Source organism: Carassius carassius, chromosome 8 (assembly GCF_963082965.1).
Source record: "Carassius carassius chromosome 8, fCarCar2.1, whole genome shotgun sequence".
NCBI classification, from domain to species: Eukaryota; Metazoa; Chordata; class Actinopteri; order Cypriniformes; family Cyprinidae; genus Carassius; species Carassius carassius.
In genome coordinates, this window is record NC_081762.1 from 1,644,753 (window position 1) to 1,668,867 (window position 24,115).

At 38.6% G+C, this 24,115-nt stretch overlaps 1 protein-coding gene across 1 annotated transcript; it reads left to right on the top strand.

The window, feature by feature from the left end:
- The first annotated feature begins 782 nt into the window (after nt 1–782).
- Nucleotides 783–10,845, top strand: LOC132144946 (glutathione S-transferase A-like). The gene is made up of 6 exons (XM_059555541.1): nt 783–1,040; nt 1,189–1,254; nt 9,350–9,455; nt 9,671–9,789; nt 10,176–10,264; nt 10,411–10,845. The coding sequence occupies exons 1-6, from the start codon at nt 873–875 to the stop codon at nt 10,541–10,543; spliced, it is 681 nt and encodes a 226-aa protein (XP_059411524.1). The 5' UTR covers nt 783–872; the 3' UTR covers nt 10,544–10,845.
- The last annotated feature ends 13,270 nt before the right edge of the window (nt 10,846–24,115 follow it).

Sequence of the window (24,115 nt, forward strand, 5' to 3'; positions counted from 1 at the left end):
ATAAGAACATTTCTGTATTAATGCATACTTTTATTGTTTTATCCTCTTTTATTTTCTGTATTTATTTATTTATTTTTTATTCATTTTTATTGTTTTTTGATGGTATGTTTGTTTAATTGTTTTTACAACTTTTTTCTTGTTTCATTTACTTAATTTATGTATTTATTTACATTTACATTAATTGTTTTTGTTTATTTTATTTTTTATTATTTTATAAATGTTGTTTGTTGTTTTTATTTTATTTATATTTATTTTTTTATTTATAGTATTACATTATTTTTATATTATTTCATTTTTTATTTTCTTTTATCTGCATGTAACACCATGCAATGAAACCCTTTCTGAAATTTCTGGCATTCATAGAGAGTAATTATAAATAAACTGATCATGGTTGATCATATTTAGTTAATAGATACACCAAACAGGTCCTTGAATACATAACATTTTAAAGCGTTTTTATTTTTGTATTCTTGTGAAAATCTTTTACATTGAATTTTTTTCAGCATTTTTTTTTTGTTTTTAACTTTTTTTTTTTTTAATTAATTTTTTATTTAATTATTATTTGTTAATTTACTTTTTATTCATTATTATTTTGTATATTTTTTACATGATAATTTTTTTATCATAATTATTATTATTTCTTCCATTGAGATCATTAACACCAGAGCACCACTGTATTTCCAATATTTTCAGTATTTTCTAATTCAAAACAGGAGCCGCAGTTCCATCTCCGGCCGTCAGATGGCGAGGCCCCGCCCCTCAGTGAAAGCGCTTATAAGGGTGTGTCAAAAGTCAGCGTGACGCAGTTAAATCTGTGGTCCGTTCTGCAAAGTATAAATTATTTTTCTCAAATAAACGCGTTACTAGCAGTCATGGCGCAGAGTATGATGCTGTACTGGTGCTCTGGTTCTCCGCCGTGCTGGAGAGTCATGATCGCGCTGGAGGAGAAGCTGCTGCAAGGATACAAACACAAACATTTGTCTTTTGAGAAGAACGAACACAAGTGTGAAGAAGTGAAAGCTCTCAATCCCAGAGCTCAGGTTCGCTCAGATAAATTACAGACCTGTGCCGTTTCTGATTTCTTATGAGTGCATTGGGCGTTTACTGTGTGTGTATGCAGCTTTAATTTAGTGACAGAACAATTGCCAAACAGTTTTAATATTGCATTTTTTTTCTTTTTATTTGCAGGTTCCAACCTTCAAGCATGGAGACATCGTCGTGAACGAGTCGTTTGCCGCGTGTCTGTATCTGGAGGTAAAACACTGAAGGGGCGTGTCCTTATGTAACTCAAATGTTTATAAACCGTTACGTTGCTTATAAATTAGTGTCCAGTTGATCACACACAAGCCAAACTTGTTTTAAATTTTATAAATCAGAAAATAAGATGGTCAGCAAAAACAGTCAACGCACCTGTAATCACCTGCCAGAGAGGGTGAAATTAAATTAACCGACTGTTATCTCACTAGATAGTTAGTCTAGTCTATGATTGACTTTCTATTACACATGAATATTATGGAAGCCCATTTCCGCCATGAAATAAAAAAATAAATAAAAAGGAAATTTTATGCAAACTTTTAAATCCGCTACATTAGGGGATATTCAAACTCAGAATTGCAAGATATATACTCGTAACATATACATCTAGAATCGCAAGTCATTAACCCAGAATCATGAAAAATATATATATAATATAACCTCAGAATTGCAAGATATTAATTTAGAATCACGAGATATAAACTCAGAATTGCAAGATATTAATTTAGAATCACGAGATATAAACTCAGAATCACAAGATATTCATTTAGAATCACAAGATATGAACCCAGGATCACAAGATATTAATTTAGAATCACGACATATAACCTCAGAATCAAAAGATATTAATTTAGAATCACGACATATAACCTCAGAATCACAAGATATTAATTTAGAATCGTGAGATATAACCTCAGAATTGCAAGATATTAAGAATCGCGAGATATAACCTCAGAATTGAGAGATATTAAGAATCGCGAGATATAAGCTCAGAATTGCGAGATATTAAGAATCGCGAGACATAACCTCAGAATTGTGAGATATTAATTTAGAATAACGAGATATAACCTCAAGAATAGCAAGATATTAATTTTAAATTGCATGATATAACCTCAGAATTGTGAGATATTAAGAATCGCGAGATATAACCACAGAATTGCGAGATATTAATTAAGAATCGCGAGATATAACCTCAGAATTGCGAGATATTAAGAATCGCAAGATATAACCTCAGAATTGTGAGACATAACCACAGAATTGCAAGATATTAATTAAGAATCGAGAGATATAACCTCAGAATTGTGAGATATTCATTTAGAATAACGAGATATAACCTCAAGAATTGCGAGATATTAATTTAGAATCACGAGATATAACCTCAAGAAATGCAAGATATTAATTTAGAATCACGAGACAAACTCAGAATCACAAGATATTTATTTTGAATCACTATATATAAACTCAGCATTGCGAGATATAACCTAAGTATCACAAGATATAAACTCAAAATCACGAGATATAAATTCAGTCGCAAGATATTAATTTAGAATCACAAGATATAAACTTGCGATATATAAACTCAGAATTGCAAGATATTTAGAATATCAAGATATGAACTCAGAATCATGAGATGTTAATTTAGAATCAAAAGAAATAAACCCAGAATCACAAGATTTTCATTTTGAATCACTATATGTAAACTCACAGTTGCGAGATATAACCACAGAATTGCAAGATATGAATTTAGAATCACGAGATATAAACTCAGCATCATCAGATGTTAATTTAGAATCACGAGATATAAACTCAGAATCAGATGTTAATTTAGAATCATGAGATATAACCTCAGAATCACAAGATATTAATTTAGAATTAAAAGATATAAACCCAGAATCACAAGATATTAATTCAGAATCATGACATATAACCTCAGAATTGCGAGATATTAAGAATAGTGAGATATAACCTCAAAATCACAAGATATTAATTTAGAATTTGAAGATATAAACCCAGAATCACAAGATAGTAATTCAGAATCACGACATGTATGTTACGGATCACTCAGAGACAGAGGAGTAACAGATGAAAGATGGTATTTATTGAATGGACACAAGCAGAGGAGCGGGAAGTGAGGAGTGGATGGGTGTTGGGATCCGTGCCGGGAAGGAGGGGACCACACACACGCACCGTGGGGCTTTAGGAGGATCTTGGAGGTAATCCTTGGAGAGAAGATGGAAGAAGAGTCTTCGGAGGTTATCCTTGGAGAGAAGGTAAAGAGGAGTTAGTCCTAATAGTTAGCGCAGGAATGATCTTGTCGCGAACGTGACCGGACAATGACTGGGTGCGTGTGTGTGGCTTTTATGGTGCTGTGGTGGATGATAGGTGATGCGGATCAGGTGGTGATGATTAGAATTCAGGTGAGGGTGTGCGCCGTGATTGTGTGGAGGCGGAACCTGGAGTGTTTGTGACAGTACCCCCCTCCCCAGGGCCCGCTCCTGAGGGCCGGGGACCCCGACATCATGGTGGGCGTCCTCTACCCCTGGGAGCTAGTCGGTTGGGGTGTCTGGAGTGGAAGGTATCCAGCAAGGAGGGGTCCAAGATGTCGTTGCGTGGGACCCAGGAGCGTTCCTCTGGACCGTATCCTTCCCAGTCCACTAGGTACTCCAGCTGCCCACCACGCCGCCGGGAGTCCAGGATGTCCTTGACCGAGTAGGCTGCGCCGTCATCTAGGAAGAGAGGAGGGGGGGCTTCCGTCTCGCCAGGTTCTGTGGAGGGAAGAACAGAAGGATGGTGAGATTTCAGGAGTGAGACATGGAAAGTGGGGTGAATCCGGTACTCGGGAGGGAGTTGCAGTTTGTAGGTGACCGGATTGATCTGCTGAGTGATAGTGAACGGGCCAATGAATCTGGGACTAAGCTTGCGGCAGGGTAGACGCAGGCGGATGTCCCGGGTAGACAGCCAGACCTTCTGACCGGGTTGGTACTGGGGAGCCTCGGAACGGCGATGGTCGGCTGCTGTCCTGTGTCGGAGCGCCCGTTGTAGTTGGTGATGGGCCGCGTCCCAGACCCTCTCGCTCTCCCGGAACCAATAGTTGACCGTGGGAACGTCAGAGGGCTCTCCAGACCAGGGAAACAGGGGTGGCTGGTAGCAGAGTACGCACTGGAAGGGTGTGAGTCCGGTGGTGGGTTGACGGAGGGAGTTCGGTGCGTACTCGGCCCACCCCAGGAATTAATTCCAGGAGTTCTGGTAGCCGTGACAAATGGTACGGAGGAAACGTCCGATCTCCTGGACCTTCCTTTCCGTCTGCCCATTGGACTGCGGGTGGTAGCCGGAGGACAGGCTGATGGCCACAACTAGGAGGGAGTGAAATGCTTTCCATACCCGGGAGATGAATTGGGGGCCCCGATACGACACTATGTCCTCTGGAATGCCGAAGTGCCTGAAGACAGGGTTAAACATCAGTTCTGCCGTTTCCATGGCAGTGGGGAGACCCTTCAGAGGAAGAAGACGACATGCTTTAGAAAATCTATCCACAACAATCAGAATACATGTGTTATTATCAGAGGGAGGAAGGTCGGTCATGAAATCCACTCCTAGGTGTGACCACGGGCGGTTGGGGACGGCCAGAGGATCTGGTTTGCCAGATGGTAGATGGCGAGGACTCTTGGACATGGCGCAGCTGTTACATCCACTCACGTACCTTCTGACATCCGAGGCCATGTTGGGCCACCAGAAGCGTTCCCATAGCAACGAGAGGGTTTCATTGACCCCCAGGTGACCAGTGCCAAGTGATGTATGAGTGGCATGGATGAGAGGAGTGCGACGTGTCCTAGGGATGTACTGGTGTCCTGGTGGGCAACCCGGCGGAGTGTTGTTAGAAGTTTCGGCTGGAGGTAGGGTCTCAGCAGACCAAGTGATAGGGGCAACTATAAACTTGTCTTGGAGGATGGGTTCGTGGTTCTCAGACCTCTCTTCGGGTGAGTAACATCTGGACAGAGCATCGGCCTTAACATTCTTTGCCCCAGGGCGGTAAGTGATGGAGAACTGGAAGCGGGTGAAGAATAGCGCCCAGCGGGCTTGCCTGGGGTTGAGTCTCTTGGCTGCCCTAAGGTATTCCAGATTTTTATGGTCAGTGTGAACTTGAAAAGGGTGTTTGGCTCCCTCCAGCCAATGTCTCCACTCCTCCAGGGCAAGCTTGATGGCAAGTAGCTCCCTGTTGCCAATGTCGTAGTTCACCTCCGCCGGGTTGAGCTTCCTGGAGAAGAAGGCACATGGATGGAGGCGGCTAGGCCCCTGCTGCTGAGACAGGACCGCACCCACTCCGGTGGTAGAGGCATCCACCTCCACGACGAATGGTAAATCAGGGTTAGGATGCCCGAGGAGTGGGGCGGTCGTAAAGGCCAGCTTCAGGGCCTGGAAGGCTTCGGTGGCGGCAGGAGTCCATGACAGGGACTTGGGCTTCTGACGAAGGAGGTTGGTTAGAGGACTGGTGATGGTACTAAAGTTCTGAATGAATCGTCTGTAGAAGTTAGCGAAGCCAAGGAATCGCTGTAGTTCCTTGATGGTGGTAGGAATGGGCCAATCCGGGACGGCGCTTACCTTCCCCTCGTCCATCCGGATGCCACTGCTGTCGATGACATAGACAAGGAACTGCACTGAGGGCTGATGGAATGAGCACTTCTCTGCCTTTAGGTAGAGCTGGAAGTCCCTCAGGTGTTGCAAGACCTCCGCAACGTGGCGTCGATGTTCGGCCTGGCTCCGGGAGTATATCAAGATGTCATCGATGTACACTAGGACGAATTGATGGAGGAAATCCCGTAGCACCTCATGCATGAAATCCTGGAATACGGAGGGGGCGTTTACTAGCCCATACGGCATCACGCAGTACTCGTAGTGGCCAGTAGGGGTGATGAAGGCGGTCTTCCACTCGTTCCCCTCGCGTATCCGGATGAGGTTATACGCGCTGCGGAGGTCCAACTTGGAGAATACAGTGGCACCACGGAGATTTTCTAGGGCCGCTGGGACGAGGGGAAGAGGATAGCGAAGCTTCTGGGTTATCTTGTTAAGGGCTCTGTAGTCTATACATGGCCGCAAACCTCCATCCTTCTTGGCCACGGAGAAGAAACTCGAAGCAGCAGGGGAGGTAGATGGGCGGATGTATCCTTGAGCCAGCGCTTCCCTGATGTAATCCTCCATGGCCTTCTCCTCGGGAACGGATAGGGGATAGATCCGTCCCCTAGGCACTGGTTCACCCGGCAGCAGATCTATAGCACAGTCCGGTGATGGCCGGTGTGGAGGCAGCTTGGAGGCCCGCTTCGGGCAGAAGACATCACTGAAGGGGGCGTAGCACTGGGGTATGGAGATGAACTGATTGACGACAGGGCTTTCAATAGAGGTGGTGCAGACTGGTAGTGATTCGGGGGATGTTCCACGGGAACTGGACAGCCAGAGATACATGATTGAAAGCAGGCTTCGCCCCACTTCAGGATTTCTCCGGTCTTCCAGGAGATCACCGGGTTATGCTGCTCCAACCATGGGCGCCCTAGGATGACGTCAGCGGTGGAATCCTCCAGAACCAGCAGATGAATGTCCTCGTGGTGAAGGAGTCCAGTTTGGAGGGAGATTGGGCCCACGCAGTGGCGTACATACTTTTTGCTTAACGGCCTGCCGTTGATGGTGTAGATTTGGTAAGCGGCCGGCGTGGCCGAAGTTGGGAGCCTGAGTTGACGGAAGAGGGCGCCGGAGATGAAGTTGCCGGCTGACCCAGAATCGAGGAGGGCGGAAACTGGAAGAGACACATCAGCCGCAGTAAGTGTCACAACAGTGGTGAGTGGTTTCATTGAATATCGTGAAGGAAGGATGGCACTCACCATGGGACGAGGAGGACGAACGGGGCACCCAGCTATGGTATGCCCCGGGGCTGCACAGTACAGACAGAGATTCTGGGCCAGCCGTCTTTGACGCTCCGCCATAGTGAGGCGGTAGGAGTCCACGAGCATGGGCTAGCTGGCTGGTTCTGGGGAGCTGACGTTCTCTGGTCGCCTGGCCCTGGTGCTCTTCTAAGCACGACTGCATACGAGTGGCGAAGCGGATGGACAGCTGGATGAATCGCTCAAGGCCGATGGTATCCTTGTATGCAGTGAGATGCAACCGCACTCTGGGCTCCAATCCTTGGCGATAGGTAGTGAGAAGGGCCTGTTCGTTCCACCCACTAAAGGCCGCCAGAGTTCTGAACTGCAAGGCATAATCATTGACAGACATATTCCCTTGTTTCAAGATATATAATCTCTCACCTATTGAGGAGTCCCAGGCAGGTTTGCCGAAAACTTCTCGAGATAGCTAGAATATGACTGGGTTACAGGGTTATTCTGGGTCCAGAAAGAATCTGCCCACTGTAAAGCCTTGCACCTGGGAGATAATGAAAGCTACCTTAGCTCGATCCGTTGGGTAAGAGAGCGGTTGCATCTCCAGGACCAGTGAACACTGAAGCAAGAATCCGCTGCATTCCTCCGCCGAACCAGAGTAGGGCGCTGGCCATGCATGACAGGTGAAGGGGGGATGATGGGATGCTCGCTGGTGGTGGTGATGCAGGTGCTGACATTAGTGTTCGACGGAGTGCATCAACTAATTCTTGGAAGGGAACCGTGAGGCTCATGCTTGTGTCTCTCGGTGCTGGTCCGGTCATCTGTTACGGATCACTCAGAGACAGAGGAGTAACAGATGAAAGATGGCATTTATTGAATGGACACAAGCAGAGGAGCGGGAAGTGAGGAGTGGATGGGTGTTGGGATCCGTGCCGGGAAGGAGGGGATCACACACACGCACCGTGGGGCTTTAGGAGGATCTTGGAGGTAATCCTTGCAGAGAAGATGGAAGAAGAGTCTTCGGAGGTTATCCTTGGAGAGAAGGTAAAGAGGAGTTAGTCCTAATAGTTAGCGCAGGAATGATCTTGTCGCGAACGTGACCGGACAATGACTGGGTGCGTGTGTGTGGCTTTTTTGGGGCTGTGGTGGATGATAGGTGATGCGGATCAGGTGGTGATGATTAGAATTCAGGTGAGGGTGTGCGCCGTGATTGTGTGGAGGTGGAACCTGGCGTGTTTCTGACAATATAACCTCAGAATCACAAGATATTAATTTAGAATCTTGAGCTATAACCTCAGAATTGCGAGATATTAATTAAGTATAGTGAGATATAACCTCAGAATTGCGAGATATTAATTAAGAATAGTGAGATATAAACTTAGAATTGCGAGATATTAATTTGGAATCACAAGATATAAACCCAGGATCAAAAGATATTAATTTTGAAACGTGACATATAAACCCAGAATTGCAAGATATAAATTCAGAATTGCAAGATATTGATTTAGAATCATGAGATATAAACTCTGAATCATGAGATGTTAATTTAGAATCACGAGATATAATCTAAGAATCACAAGATATTAATTTTGAATCACGAAATATAAACTTAGAATTGCAAGATATAACCTCAGAATTGCAAGATATTAAGAATCACGAGATATAACATCAGAATTGCGAGATATTAATTTAGAATCAAGAGATATAACCTTAAAATTGTGAGATATTAATTTAGAATCATGAGATATAAACGTAAAATTGCGAGATATTAGTTTAGAATCACACGATATAACCTTAGAATTGCAAGATATTAATTAAGAATCACGAGATATAACCTCAGAATTGCGAGATATTAATTTAGAATCATGAGATATAAACTCAGAATTGTGAGAACGAACTCCTATTTAGCGATAAACTTCTCCTCAATTATTTACGTCCCCCTTCCGCAATGTTGCGTAATATTTCAGTGTTTTCGCGGTTTTTATTTGCAAGACTTTTGTGTTCCACAAAAAAACTTATGCACATTTTCACTTGCAAAAGAAAAAAAAATTACTGGTTAACACTATTCAGATTCGTCAAATTTAAACGTAGAATTGCGAGAGAAAATTAGCAATTACCTTTTTAATTATAAAAAAAATCTATGTCAGAAATCAGTTTCCATAAGTAACCACTCAGTGGATTATAGTGGAATTAAAAGAAGTGTTGTCTATCAAACTTATATAAGTATAGTGTGCTATTTTTTTTATCTTCCAGGTAGTCTTTACTTTTATTTGAGATTCTGACTCAGTTCTGATGTTATCTTTAGTTTAATTCAGTTATTCACAGACATTATTTACTTTAAACACCAAGAGAAATATCAAACTGACTCTGAAAACATCTTTATCAAGGAAGAGTAGAAACAATAACAGATTTTTAGACTGATGACTAACGAGTGTGTTTTTGGTTTCTAGAGTGCGTTTAAGTCTCAAGGCACCCGTCTGATCCCAGACGACCCGGCTGAACAAGCGCTCGTCTACCAGCGAATGCTTGAGACCAACAATCTGCAGCAGAAAATGTGTAAGTGCCCTAAACAGTCAACATACATAAACCCCTAAAAATATGCAAACGTCAAGCTTCAGCTGGAGCTTCTCGTGTCAAATCTTGAGTGATTTTGATCAATATTAATACAATTTAATATGAATAAAATTGAGATGTTTTGTTCTCCATAATCTGACTGCTTCAAAAAGCCTTATGGACTGAATTTGAAAACATATGCACTGTTTTTTGTTCAGATGACGTGGCTTTCTATGATTATTATGTTCCCGAAGGAGAGAGACATGAATCGGCTCTGAAGAGGAATAAAGAGAGTTTAGTCGCCGAGCTCAAACTGTGGGATGGATACTTGGAGAAGGTTGTGTTTTATTGATATTTATTGCTAATATGAATCATGCATTTATGATGTCAGATTGCTGATCTCACTGTGAATGATTCAGCAGTTATTCTCTTCATCTAAATGTAATGCATTGTTGTAGGCGGCTATTGCAATTAATTGCAACCCAATGTCTTATCAGTAAAATGATTAGTTGTATAGTTATGATAGTTGAAAATGATAGTTATGGAGGGTGAACTCGACCTTTGATTATTATTGTTTTATGAAATGCATCACATTTCAACAGCAGAATGGATAATGCATGCATGTGTTGATTGCAGCAGTTCTTCATTAGTAGAGGAGATGCTGTTACTGTATTTGAGGGCATAATAATGAGCTTCTCTAACGATGAGTGATTTGTTCATCAGATGGGTAAAGGCTCGTACCTCGCTGGTAAGAACTTCACCATGGCTGATGTGGTGTGTTTCCCGGTCATTGCATATTTCCCACGACTTCAGTGAGTCAATCTCTCCAGATATAAAGTGTTTTTCACATGAAAAGTTGAAAGCAGTATCAGGTTTTGAGTGCTCTATGAGGGTAAATGATTGATGCTGTCAGGGAAAGGTTCAGATAAGACGTGTTTAATGTTTGATCTGGTTTCAGCTGTCCTCGAGAGCGTTGTCCCAGACTGATGGAGTACTACGAGATGCTGAAGGACCGTCCCAGTATTAAAGCCAGCTGGCCTCTTGAGTGGCTGGAGAAACCTGAGGGCCCAGACACGCTCAAGAACCTGTGAAGAACATCCTGAACATACCAGCAACATAAAACCATCAGCTAATTCAGATTTATCTCCTGTATTAAATGACAACCCTTGACTGTGTTCAGTGTTGTTTACAGTGCAGCAGCTTTAGTTTGATAATTAACCTCAATCATCTATCTTTAATCCAGTGGGCCGCTTTATTTGTGAACTCATTTTTAAAGATTAAGCTCATTGCTATTGTGGCTGTAATGATTAATTTCAACAGCTTTTATTGTTATTGTTTGGGACTAATTAAGTTTTATCCTGTTCATGCAAAATAAAGAACATACTGTATTTACCATCATTACAACAAAGAAAGAAATGTGGTTCAGCTTTAAATTGTTAGTAATATATACAAGTTCAAATGGATCTTTGAAAATGACCTTTCATGCAGTGTATAACACCGCTGTAACTGAATGAATGAAAACATCCTGCAAAGTGCACAAGTCGTTTTTAAAATGAATCCCAAGCCATTTCATGTTGATGTCACGTACCCCTAGCGGCATGTAACATAATTAAATGGGGTCTGTAGAAACATTATAAAAATGCTTAAAGCATTTTTTATTATAATAAATATTTATCTACACTTATCTTATAATTTAGGTTTAAGTTACTTTAGGTGTGTTCAGGGGTGTGTTTAGCGCATTTTCAATGGAACGTCATGCTTTGGCACTGCCTTCATAATTTTAGAAAAAATTGTGTCTGCTCAATTGAGCACCTTCCTGCACAAAAATGATCTGTATGAAGAATTTCAGTCAGGTTTCAGGCCCCAGCATAGCACAGAAACTGCACTTGTTAAAATTACAAATGACCTGCTTCTTGCGTCAGATCAAGGCAGCATCTAATTTCTAGTCTTACTTGATCTTAGTGCTGCGTTCGACACCATAGATCATGACATACTTACAGATCGATTACAAAACTATACAGGTATTCAAGGGCAGGCTCTAAGATGGTTTAGATCCTACCTGTCCGATCGCTACCATTTTGTTTATTTAAATGGGGAGTCATCTCATTTCTCATTAGTAAAATATGGAGTGCCACAAGGATCCGTCCTAGGTCCACTTCTATTTTCAATATACAGGTTGCCCCTTGGTAATATTATTAGAAAATACGGAATTAGCTTCCACTGTTATGCTGATGATACTCAGCTATATATCTCAACCAGACCAGATGAAACTTAATCTAAGCTAACAGAGTGTGTTAAAAATGTAAAAGATTGGATGACAAATAATTTTCTCCAATTAAATTCGGATAAGACAGAGATATTAGTTATTGGACCAAAAAACACTACACAGAATCTTGTAGATTACAATCTGCAACTAGACGGATGTACTGTTACTTCTTCTACAGTCAAAAATCTGGGTGTTATATTAGACAGCAACTTGTCTTTTGACAATCATATTTCCCATGTTACAAAAACTGCATCCTTCCATCTTAGAAACATTGCCAAGCTACGAAACATGTTATCTGTTTCTGATGCAGAAAAGCTAAAACGCGGGACTTTTGGTAGTTCATAGGATAGCAAAGTCCACTAAAGGAGGTAGAGCTTTTTTACATTTGGCTCCCAAACTCTGGAATAGCCTTCCTGATAATGTTCGGGGTTCAGACACACTCTCTCTGTTTAAATCTAGATTAAAAACACATCTCTTTCGCCAAGCATTCGAACAATGTATCTTAAATTGTGAGTGTAGTTGCATCTGATCAAATTTGCATTTGCATTGAGACTCCTGCCTGCGGGTGTCGCTGTTGGACAGTGTTTTCTCTACTTCCTGTTGGCCTTCTGTAGCAAATTGTAGCTCCGTGTAGCTGTTTTTATTTAATTTTTTTCTCTAGAATCTTTATCTTACTATCACTCTTTGTTTTTTAAAGTGGTAAAATATAACTCAATTCACACCATATTTCTGATATTATCGATCAATCTTATCTGATTAACTTTGATCGTTCACTTTTATTTTATTTCCGTGAGTGCAGTACACCTGCAAAGCGTTAGCACTCGTTAGCTTGTCATTAGCGTCTTCATTCGAACCTATCGCTGTTTTCTTTTCTCCTCTCCCTCGCTCCAGTTTTTCACAAGTTCGTCAAACAACCGCAGTAAGAAGTTTCATCAAGCACGGTGAGTAATGGCTTCTCCCGTCATTGTTACTTGCACCTCTTGCCACATGTACAGTTTATCTATCTCTGTCGCTGATGAGGGATTCACATGTGATAAATGCAGGGAAATAGTTAGGCTGACAGAGAAGATTTCAGAATTAGAGACACGCATCCAAACTTTAGTTGAGGACAGTAAGAATGTTAGGGCTCTAGATACGGCTTTGGATGTGTCTAGCTCAGGGGTTCCTGTACATTGTTCGGTTCCGGAAACAGAGCCCCAGCAGCAGGGCAACTGGGTGACGGTGAGGCAGCGTAGTCGTGGGTCAAAACACCGCTCTTCTGTTCCGATCAAAACATTAAACAGGTTCTCCCCACTCAGTGACTGAGAAACCTGATGAAAGTGCTCTAGTTATTGGTGATTCTATTGTACGGAACGTGAATATAGAGACACCAGCCACCATAGTCAAATGTTTACCGGGAGCCAGAGCGCCTGACATCTTGGCAAATTTAAAAGTGCTGGCTAATGCTAAACGTAAATACAGTAAGATTGTTATTCATGCCGGCGCTAATGATGTTCGACTTCGCCAGTCGGAGATCACTAAAAATAACATTAAAGAGGTGTGTGAACTTGCAAGCACGATGTCAGACACTGTAATATGCTCTGGTCCCCTCCCTGCTTACCGTGGTGATGAGATGCATAGCAGATTGTCATCACTCAATGGCTGGATGTCTAAGTGGTGCCCACAGAATAACATAGGTTTCATGGACAATTGGACGAGCTTTTGGGGCAGACCTGACCTGTTTAAAAGAGATGGTCTTCATCCCTCCTGGGGTGGCGCCACTCTTCTCTCTAGAAATATGGCAAATAGTCTTAGTGTTTATACTTGACTAACTGGGGCCCAGGTCAGGAAGCAGACAGACTGGCTAAACCGACCGTCTGCTAGCTGCCTCCCGTCACAGAGGTCAGTTAATTCTCAGCACATAGAGACTCTTTCACCTAGATATCACACTATAGAGACTGTGTCTGTTCCCCGAACTAGAAAATACAAAAAACGTCCAAGCCAAGTTAAGATTAACAATTTAATTGAGGTTCAACAAATAAAAACAGATGCTATATGGATAAACAAATGATAAAGCTTGGCTTATTGAATATCAGATCCCTTTCTATGAAAACACTTTTTGTAAATATGATCACTGATCATAATATACTCTGTTTGACAGAAACCTGGCTAAAACCTGATGATTACATTATTTTTACATTATTTTTACAACAATTTATAACAACTTTTTCAGGATTTCTCAGAGGGCAGGCTTCAAGTATAACTCGTTTGAAGTAATGGTGCTTCACATAACATTATCCAGAGAAACAAATGTTAATGATAAATCCCCTGTTATGTTTGTACTGGCTACTGTATACAGGCCACCAGGGCACCATACAGACTTTATTAAAGAGTTTGGTGATTTTACATCTGAGTTAGTTCTGGCTGCAGATAAAGTTTTAATAGTTGGTGATTTTAATATCCATGTTGATAATGAAAACGATGCATTGGGATCAGCATTTATAGACATTCTGAACTCTATTGGTGTTAGACAACACGTTTCAGGACCTACTCATTGTCGAAATCATACTCTAGATTTAATACTGTCACATGGAATTGATGTTGATGGTGTTGAAATTATGCAGCCAAGTGATGATATCTCAGATCATTATTTAGTTCTTTGGAAAATTCATATAGCCAAAATTGTAAATTCTACTTCTTGTTACAAGTATGGAAGAACCATCACTTCTAACACAAAAGAATGCTTTTTAAGTTATCTTCCTGATGTATCCAAATTCCTTAGCATATCCAAAACCTCAGAACAACTTGATGATGTAACAGAAACTATGGACTCTCTCTTTTCTAGCACTTTAAATAAAGTTGCTCCTTTACGCTTAAGGAAGGTTAAGGAAAACAGTTTGACACCATGGTATAATGAGCATACTCGCACCCTAAAGAGAGCAGCCCGAAAAATGGAGCGCAGCTGGAGGAAAACAAAACTAGAGGTATTTCGTATTGCTTGGCGGGAAAGTAACATATCCTACAGAAAAGCATTAAAAACTGCTAGATCCGATTACTTTTCTTCTCTTTTAGAAGAAAACAAACATAACCCCAGGTAAATAAAGGTGACATAGAATAATGTTGTAAAAACCAAAAACGAACTGTTCTGGGAACCAAAAACAAATGTTCTAGGAACACTGAGATAACAGAGTAACGTTCTAAAAACAAACAAACAAAAAAACTTTTCTGGGGAACCAAAAACTAATGTTCTAGGAACGTTGGGATAACATTAGAATAACATTCTGAAAACAAAAAAACAAACTGTTCTGGGAACGAAAAACGAATGTCCTAGAAATGTTGAGATAACATTAGAGTAACATTCTAAAAACCAAATAACTGTTCTGGGAACCAAAAACTAATGTTCTAGGAATGTTAGAATAACATTAGAATAACATTCTAAAAACAAAAAAACTAACTGTTCTAGGAATGTTAGAATAACATTAGAAAAATGTTCTAAAAACCAAAAACGAACATTTCTGGGAACCAAAAACGAATGTTCTAGGAACGTTGGGATAACATTAGAATAACATTATTAAAAAAAAACTGTTCTGGGAACAAAAAACTAATGTTCTAGGAATGTTAGAATAACATTAGAAAAATGTTCTGAAAACCAAAAACGAACTTTTCTGGGAACCAAAAACTAATGTTCTAGGAACGTTGGGATAACATTAGAATAACATTATGAAAACCAAAAAAAAAAAAAACTGTTTTGGGACCCAAAAACGAATGTCCTGGAAATGTTGAGATAACATTAGAGTAACATTCTAAAAACCAAATAACTGTTCTGGGAACCAAAAACTAATGTTCTAGGAATGTTAGAATAACATTAGAATAACATTCTAAAAACAAAAAAACTAACTGTTCTAGGAATGTTAGAATAACATTAGAATAATGTTCTAAAAACCAAAAACAAACTGTTCTGGGAACCAAAAACAAATGTTCTAGGAACGTTGGGATAACATTAGAATAACATTCTGAAAACAAAAAAACAAACTGTTCTGAGAACCAAAAACGAATGTCCTAGAAATGTTGAGATAACATTAGAGTAACATTCTAAAAACCAAATAACTGTTCTGGGAACCAAAAACTAATTTTCTAGGAATGTTAGAATAACATTAGAAAAATGTTCTAAAAACCAAAAACGAACTTTTCTGGGAACCAAAAACTAATGTTCTAGGAACGTTGGGATAACATTAGAATAACATTATGAAAAAAAAAAACTTTTCTGGGAACCAAAAACTAATGTTCTTGGAATGTTAGAATAACATAAGAATAACGTTCTAAAAACCAAAGAACGAACTGTTCTGGGAACCAAAAACTAACTTTTCTGGGGACCAAAAAGTAATGTTCTAGGAACGTTATAATAACATTAGAATAACGATCTAAAAACCAAAAAACTAACTGTTCTGGGAACCAAAAAGACCTACATAATTCACCTTTGTTATTAAGTGTAGTTCTGTACATTGTGTTTCTGCATAAGTGTTCAGGGATCGTGGTCCCTTTAAATGTTCGGAATGCGTGATGACGTGGAACGCTGGTAAGTGCGACATTTTCTGTTGGTTGTTTTTGCCTTAAAAATAAATGACACACGCATTCGTGTGCTCAAAGTGAGAAGTTTTCTCTTGCAAATTACTGCAATTTCGACACTAGGAACATTAGAATAACATTAGAATAATGATCTAAAAATAAAAAAATGAATCATTCTGGGAACCAAAAACTAATGTTCTAGGAACGTTAGAATAACATTAGAATAACAATCTAAAAACCAAAAAAGGAACTGTTCTGGGAACCAAAAACTAATGTTCTAGGAATGTTGTGGAAACATTAGAATAACATTCTACAAACCAAAATTTAACATTCTGGAAACGTTCTTCAAACCAAAAACTAAAGTGGCCTGTAGTACGAAGCAAGATGAACAAACGCAAGAGTTACAGAGTAAGTGTTTAAGTTGACAAAACCTGATAAAGCTAACCTGGTTTAGATCAGGATCACCGGGCTCACAAATCTTGATATAAATATATTTTCTGTCAACTCAGAGTTTGATCCAGAGTTTCTGATTAACTCTGGAGCGTGAGCATCTATCTAATCTATTTATATATATAATTTGTATATGAAGCTTAAAATTAATTGCCACTTCATATAATAATAATATGAATATACTATATGAGTTATAAACCCTTAAAATGAATATAAGTAGCTGCAAAAGTCGGGCAATTTTGTCTCTAAAATTCTTTGAATGTAAACTTTAATTTGGTGCGACCAATACGGGGGTGTGGCTTCAATGAATCAGATGTCACTTTACTCACAGCTGATTGGTCCAGTTTGGGTTTGTGATCTCTAAACCAGAATAAAACAAAATAGCTGTGTAGTAAGTTACCATAGCAACAACCCGCTCAAAACAAACCCATCTTTTTGATCCTGAAAGCTCAGAATTAGATCAAACTAAAAACTGAAACTTTTTTCAACACACATCAGTGACCGAGTGATTGTGCTTTTTCTTTTACATATTAAACCACACACAGAGGGTACCTGGTCTTTGTTTTTGTTTTTCTAATGTATCAGTTTATATATATACATTTTACTTTTATGCATTTAGCAGACGCTTTTATCCAAAGCGACTTACAGTGCATCCAGACATTTTTTTACCTATCATGTGTTCCTGGGAATCGAACCCACAAAAGCTTGCGCTGCTAACGCAATTCTCTACCACTTGAGCTACAACAAAACAAATACAATAAAATGAATGAACAAGAGAAATATATATTTCTCTTTTTCATTAATTTGATCTTATTTCATTTGTTGTAACAATTAACAGTTTAACAATGTGTTAAACTAATTAACAGTGAGCGGTGGTTTCAGACATTACAGTGCCGAACTCGTACTGACTCTTATTCTGGCTGAAAGAATGAAAAGACCGTGCGCTTAAGGCGGAGCGATTATACCAATCAGATGAAAGCAGCGTTTCAGCCCATGAAATATTGAAGCCATAAACCGATTTGTAAACCCCAAACGACAAAATGAGATCCAAAGATCCAAAAACTCATTTTCCGTTTGTTAAACTAAACGGAAAAACGAATAAACGAATAAACATTTTTCCATTTCTCGTTGTTGAATTCTAAATAGGAAATAGGGCTTCGGTTCTACTAGCGATTTGATTGGAGACCAACAGCCAATCACAATTGACCTTTAATTTTCCGATTGGTTGATTTTGTGGCACACTTGTAACGCTGCTGTAAGTAGAGCGAGTGTGTGTCAAGAGTTGAGCCCGAACAGAATTATGAGGTTGAGAGAGAGAGAGAGAGAGAGAGAGAGAGAGAGAGAGAGAGAGAGAGAGAGAGAGATAGGGACTTGACATGAGCACAGAGAATTATGGAAGGCCAAGAGGGTCAAATACATGTTAATTTTAACGTGTCAACAACACGTTAAATACGTGTTGTTTACGCGTGAAAAATCAGCGCGTATTTAACGTGTATTTCACGTGTTAAATACACGTTAAATACACGTGAAATACACGTAAAGTACAAGTTAAAAATCAGTTTGAACGGGTCAATGTCATTGGCTGCTGAGGACTTGGGTCAAACCACTTCTGTGAGCTTAGAGGGGTGTACCATTCATAGACAGGCAACCACCATTTAACATGCTATAGATCAGCTTATTCAGCCTTATTATTTTGTCTTTTTTTGTATAGCCTATAGAAAAAATATATTTAAATTGCAGTTTTATGAAATATTTATTTTTTACCACTCATGCCTTTTTGTATTATATTATCATATTAACGGACATTCTAGCTTTAATAGTGGTTGAGGGGCTTAGTAATTAAGCAACAAATCTTTTTTATGGATGGTAACTGTAAAATTATTACTGAAATATTAGTAGTTAATAGTTAGTTACTGCAAAATAAATATCATTAAAATAACTAAATTACTAGTTACTGCTCAAAACAAAATTTTGAGTGCTCAAGAGACAATTTTCATATCCATCTTATTTGACATTCAATATCTCAGGACATAAATTAAGATTAAATTAAGGTTAAGATGTATATGTCTAAAATTTTGTGGTGATAGTATAAAGTTTATAAAAGTTACAGTATTTTGTAATGAAACAGGACTTTTTGCTTAGCTCTTGACTCGCCGAAGTATACTATTTAAATACTGTTGCTTTCTGAGTGCCATACACAAAAATACCAACTCATAACTCCACGAATACAGCAAGGAGAGTCAAAAGTTATAGTCTGATTCTACTGTGACGATCCAAGGGGCTGGAGAATTTTATTTTGTCCAGCAGGTGTCATGGGGTAACACTTTTTGTGTCTTTAGGTTAAGTGCTGTGATGCAGGTGTGACTTTCTCACACTCTCCAGTCCAAGGCTTGATGTTGTGTTTTTGTATCTTTATATTTTTTATGTTTTACCTTAATGTAGTTATGTCTGTTTTCTGATTAAAATACATATTTGTGCAAATTTGATTATGTTGTATGGACTCTCCATTCATGTTGCTCCTCCTTGAGCCTCTTTTCTATCGGGTGCCGTTTGTAAAGCTGCTCATGCTGAAAATAACAGCAACATTTTGTCACATTTAGCTTCAAACAATGTAAAAAAAATGGTATGAATTTTTTGACGGTCACTTTTTAGCACATTTACAACAATATTTGTCAACTTAGAGATATTTTAAATAGTTAAATATAAATATTAAATGTTAAACCTAAATGTTAAATCTAAATGCGAAATCTAAATATAAATATTAAATCTAAATCTAAATGTTAAATCTAAATGTTAAATATAAATGTTAAATCTAAATGTTAAATCTAAATCTTAAATCTAAATATAAATATAAATGTTAAATCTAAATATTAAATCTACATCTAAATGTTAAATCTAAATCTAAATGTTGAATCTAAATGTTTCGGTTGAAACTAAATATTTAGCTAATATGCAAATTCGAAATGCCGGAAGTGCCAAAATAAAAGCTCGATGAGGTCAGTGTGTGTTTATAGCATTGTTTTAAATAAGGAACGAATAAAAATCATCTCATCCGAGGAAATTGACTCTTGGACATGGATTATCGTGATAATGACTACAGTTTTTTCCGGACTATAAATCGCACTTTTTTCATAGTTTGGCTGGTGCTGCAACTTATTTATCAAAATTAATTTGACATGAACCAAGAGAAAACATGACCGTCTACAGCCACGAGAGGGCGCTCTTTGCTGCTCAATGCTCCTGTAGTTTTTATATTTTTAACTCCACTAATGTTATTTTTTTTTTAATAGAATTAGAAAACCCCAAATCGTTATCTCTATAATATTTTTTCAATTATTTTATTTTTCTTGTATAGGATCTCATATGATGAACACGTTAAATTTTTATTTACTGTTTTATGGCGTTATGATTGTTATTGTTAAATACAACCGTCTTACCCTGATCTTTTATGTTATAAGTTTGGCAATAATAATAAAAAGAGGTACAGGTGCACTACCACTTCACAGCATCACTAACTCCACAGTCCAGTACAGTTTCTCTCAGCGACTCGTCGAACAGCTGCTCAAGATCTCACCTTTGGAGAAGACTGATGATTTTATACTCTAAAAATGTAAGTATTACTACTCAAAAATGAAGATTACCCCATAATGAACGGCATCCTTTGCCCACCCCAACACTTACATGCAATAATAATGATAAATGCCAACCAATAATTATATAATTTTTTTTTCCTTAAAATTACATTTTAGTAAAAGAAGCCAAATGTATTTTCTGTCGTGACATAGCTATACATGAATATACACTAATGCAGTTGATGTGAATGCATCAGTTTTCAGTCAAGCAATTTATACACAAATGGATAAAATATTTATATTTTATTTACTGACAACAAGAAACATGTTTAAATGATTAAAAGAATGTATAAATGTTAGCATCACAATAAATGCATACATGTACAAGTCAACAACACATGAAACAAAGCTTCATTCAAACTTACTGTTCTAATAATCATATATTTACAGATGGTGAACCCCACATCATACTCTCATCTCAACACAGCTGTTCTGATTCTGCTGCTGTGCTGTGCTTCACAGTCTCACTCTTCTCAACGGGGATGTCTTTGAGCAACAGGATGAGGAAGACCATGATGTCGGCTCTCTCAACCACACAACCTTGAAGCGAGAGCAGAAGAACACGTGCAGGACAATCTGACTGCTGCTGTGTCTGCTCCAAAACAATCGTGTGCCTGCTCTCCACGAGCACCACTACCTTTAAAACATTTACACATAGTTTACAAGTACATGCATTAATTTATTACTTTTGTAGTGGGCTAAACCACTGAACTGGTTCAAAACCAGCAGTATGTCTGTGAGCACGGCTCTTTTCTCCAGGTGGATCAGAGGATTGTAGGCCCCTGTAATAAGAGCACTGTCAATCACTTCAGATAAATGCTTTTGAAGCTTCTGAAAGTCAGCCTTCATTGTATAAACAGAAACCAGCAGAACAAACTTTACCAAAATCAAATCCTCAGTGTCTTTTGGTCTTTCTCTAGATGCTCTCGCTGCTCTGGGGCCACCGATGAGGAAGAGACCACAGCAGCATCTGGTCCTGATGAGAGCTGGAGTGATGGAGCATCTCATCCATATCTCTGGACCATGTCCGGATGCTGCAGTGGACTTCTCCATCCTCAGTGCACACACCAGTCTGCAGACATTTTCATAACCTACACACACACACACACACACACAATACAAAAAGTCATTCCTTTATTCTTTTGTTTCAGGTATTTCCTTTTTTCCTCTTTCCTTGCAGGTCCTGCTCCACCACAAAAGATCTGCAGCAAATGCACAGAAATCAACAATAAGAAAAGTGCTGTTATAACTCTTTGAAATTACACTAATTAAAATGTTTCATTTATTTTTGTAGTGTACTTACACAAATCCTTTGATGGCAGCATTCCTTCATCAGTCTCTCTACAGCAGATAAACATAATCTGTTCCTGTAACATCCAGACAAGAGTCAGTCTCCTCTGTGATTTATCTGTGATATACTGCATCTGCATGTTGAGTTAGTAAATGATGTAACTCGCTTTTTATCCAACACAAATGTTCCTGAAATTATCAATATTGCAAATGGACAAATAAAATAGATAACCTGTGTTTAGTTACTGTATGTAGATGTGTTTGATTACATGACTTACACTCATCTAAAGCAGTGTTGACAACAATGAGTGAACTCAGATGCCTGTTTCATGTCTGTTAAATGTGCTCACCTGCAATACTTATCAAAGACTATCCTGTCAGATGATAGACATTTAGTAATAGTCTTCAAGATGTATATATGGTTTATGTAAATCCACTTTTGAGTCGTGTACTTAATGGTGCTCCCCTGTTAGTTATTCATTATAAAACGTGTTTTTACAGCACAATCACAAATATGCTGTATTATGTAAGTAACAAACAGGGTTTAGATTAAGCCAGGATCAGGCCATGGCTCAATTAGTCTTGCCTGTGAAACCGGAGGATAGCGTCTTTACACCTTTTGCTTATATGAGTGACGTGAAGTGACATTCAGCCAAGTATGGTGACCCATACTCAGAATTTGTGCTCTGCATTTAACCCATCCGAAGTGCACACACACAGAGCAGTGAACACACACACACACACTGTGAGCACACACCCGGAGCAGTGGGCAGCCATTTATGCTGCGGCGCCAGGGGAGCAGGCAGTTGGGGGTTCAATGCCTTGCTCAAGGGCACCTAAGTCGTGGTATTGAAGGTGGAGAGAGAACTGTACATGCACTCCCCCCACCCACAATTCCTGCCGGCCCGGGACTCAAACTCACAACCTTTCGATTGGGAGTCCGACTCTCTAACCATTAGGCCATGACTTATATGTTGCTGACTTTACACCTTAGATTTAATAGATTATTAACTCCAAAATCAATACCACTGTATGAAAATAACTTGTACTCTTAAATTTAAATAATTATTTCGTGAAAAAAATATATATTCTCACCATTGTAACACACAGCAAGCCGTCATCCAGCGGTTGGCATCCAGTTTATTGGCGCAATACCGCCCTCTTCTGTTCCGGAGTGTGGATCAGATAATAAAACTAAACGTACACATCTCTCACATTGTTCCCTAACATTAATATCTACATACACTAGCGTACTCTTCAAATACAGTTTCTCCAAACGTGTTTATTACTTTAGGTAGTATTTATCAAGATAATCCATGTCCAAGAGTCAATTTCCTCGGATGAGATGATTTTTATTCGTTCCTTATTTAACACAATGCTATAAACACACACTGACCTCATCGAGCTTTTATTTTGGCACTTCCGGCATTTTGAATTTGCATATTAGCTAAATATTTAGTTTCAACCGAGACATTTAGATTCAACATTTATATTTAGATTTAACATTTAGATTTAACATTTAGATTTATATTTATATTTAACATTTAGATTTATATTTAACATTTAGATTTAACATTTAGATTTAAATTTATATTTAACATTTAGATTTAAATTTAACATTTAGATTTAAATTTAACATTTAGATTTTATATTTAGATTTAACATTTAGATTTAGATTTAACATTTAGATTTAGATTTAGCATTTAGATTTAACATTTAACATTTAGGTGTAACATTTAATATTTATATTTAACTATTTAAAATATCTCTAAGTTGATAAATATTGTTGTAAATGTGCTAAAAAGTGACCGTCAAAAATTCATACCATTTTTTTAAACATTGTTTGAAGCTAAATGTGACAAAATGTTGCTGTTATTTTCAGCATTAGCAGCTTTACAAACGGCGCCCGATACTTTTCAATCTTGAGAATCTGCTGTAAATAATGATATGCCATTTTTCACAATCAGAGCATGTTTCATGAAGTTATAAAGGTAAAACCATTAGAATATTGCAGCATGTGCGCATTTGGAGTTTTTTTTTTGTTGTTGTTATAATTCGATGACGAATATCTTCAAATCTAAATGACAGATTATTGTATAATTGGGCTCATTTTAATCGAGAGAATTTTCAATTTTCCATGAGCTATGCATGTTTCATGAAGTTATGAATGGAAAGTAACCTATGTTTTTTTTCTCAATTAATGGTCATTTTAATTGGGAGAATTTTCTGAAAATAATGATCTATGCATGATTCCTGAAAGCTATGAATGAAAACGAAACGTGAAGTATCGAGCTGTTTTTCTTTGCAGCCTCAGTGCGCCAGTCTGCTTTCATGTGTCACAGCTCTATGAACGAAATCTGTCGATCTTATCAAAGGATCTGTGCATGTTTGGTGAAGTTAAGCGTGAGAGGGGTTATTACTGCACGTTAATATGGATAATAGCAAACAAGCAAATACATTTATTGAGAACGGAATCGTTT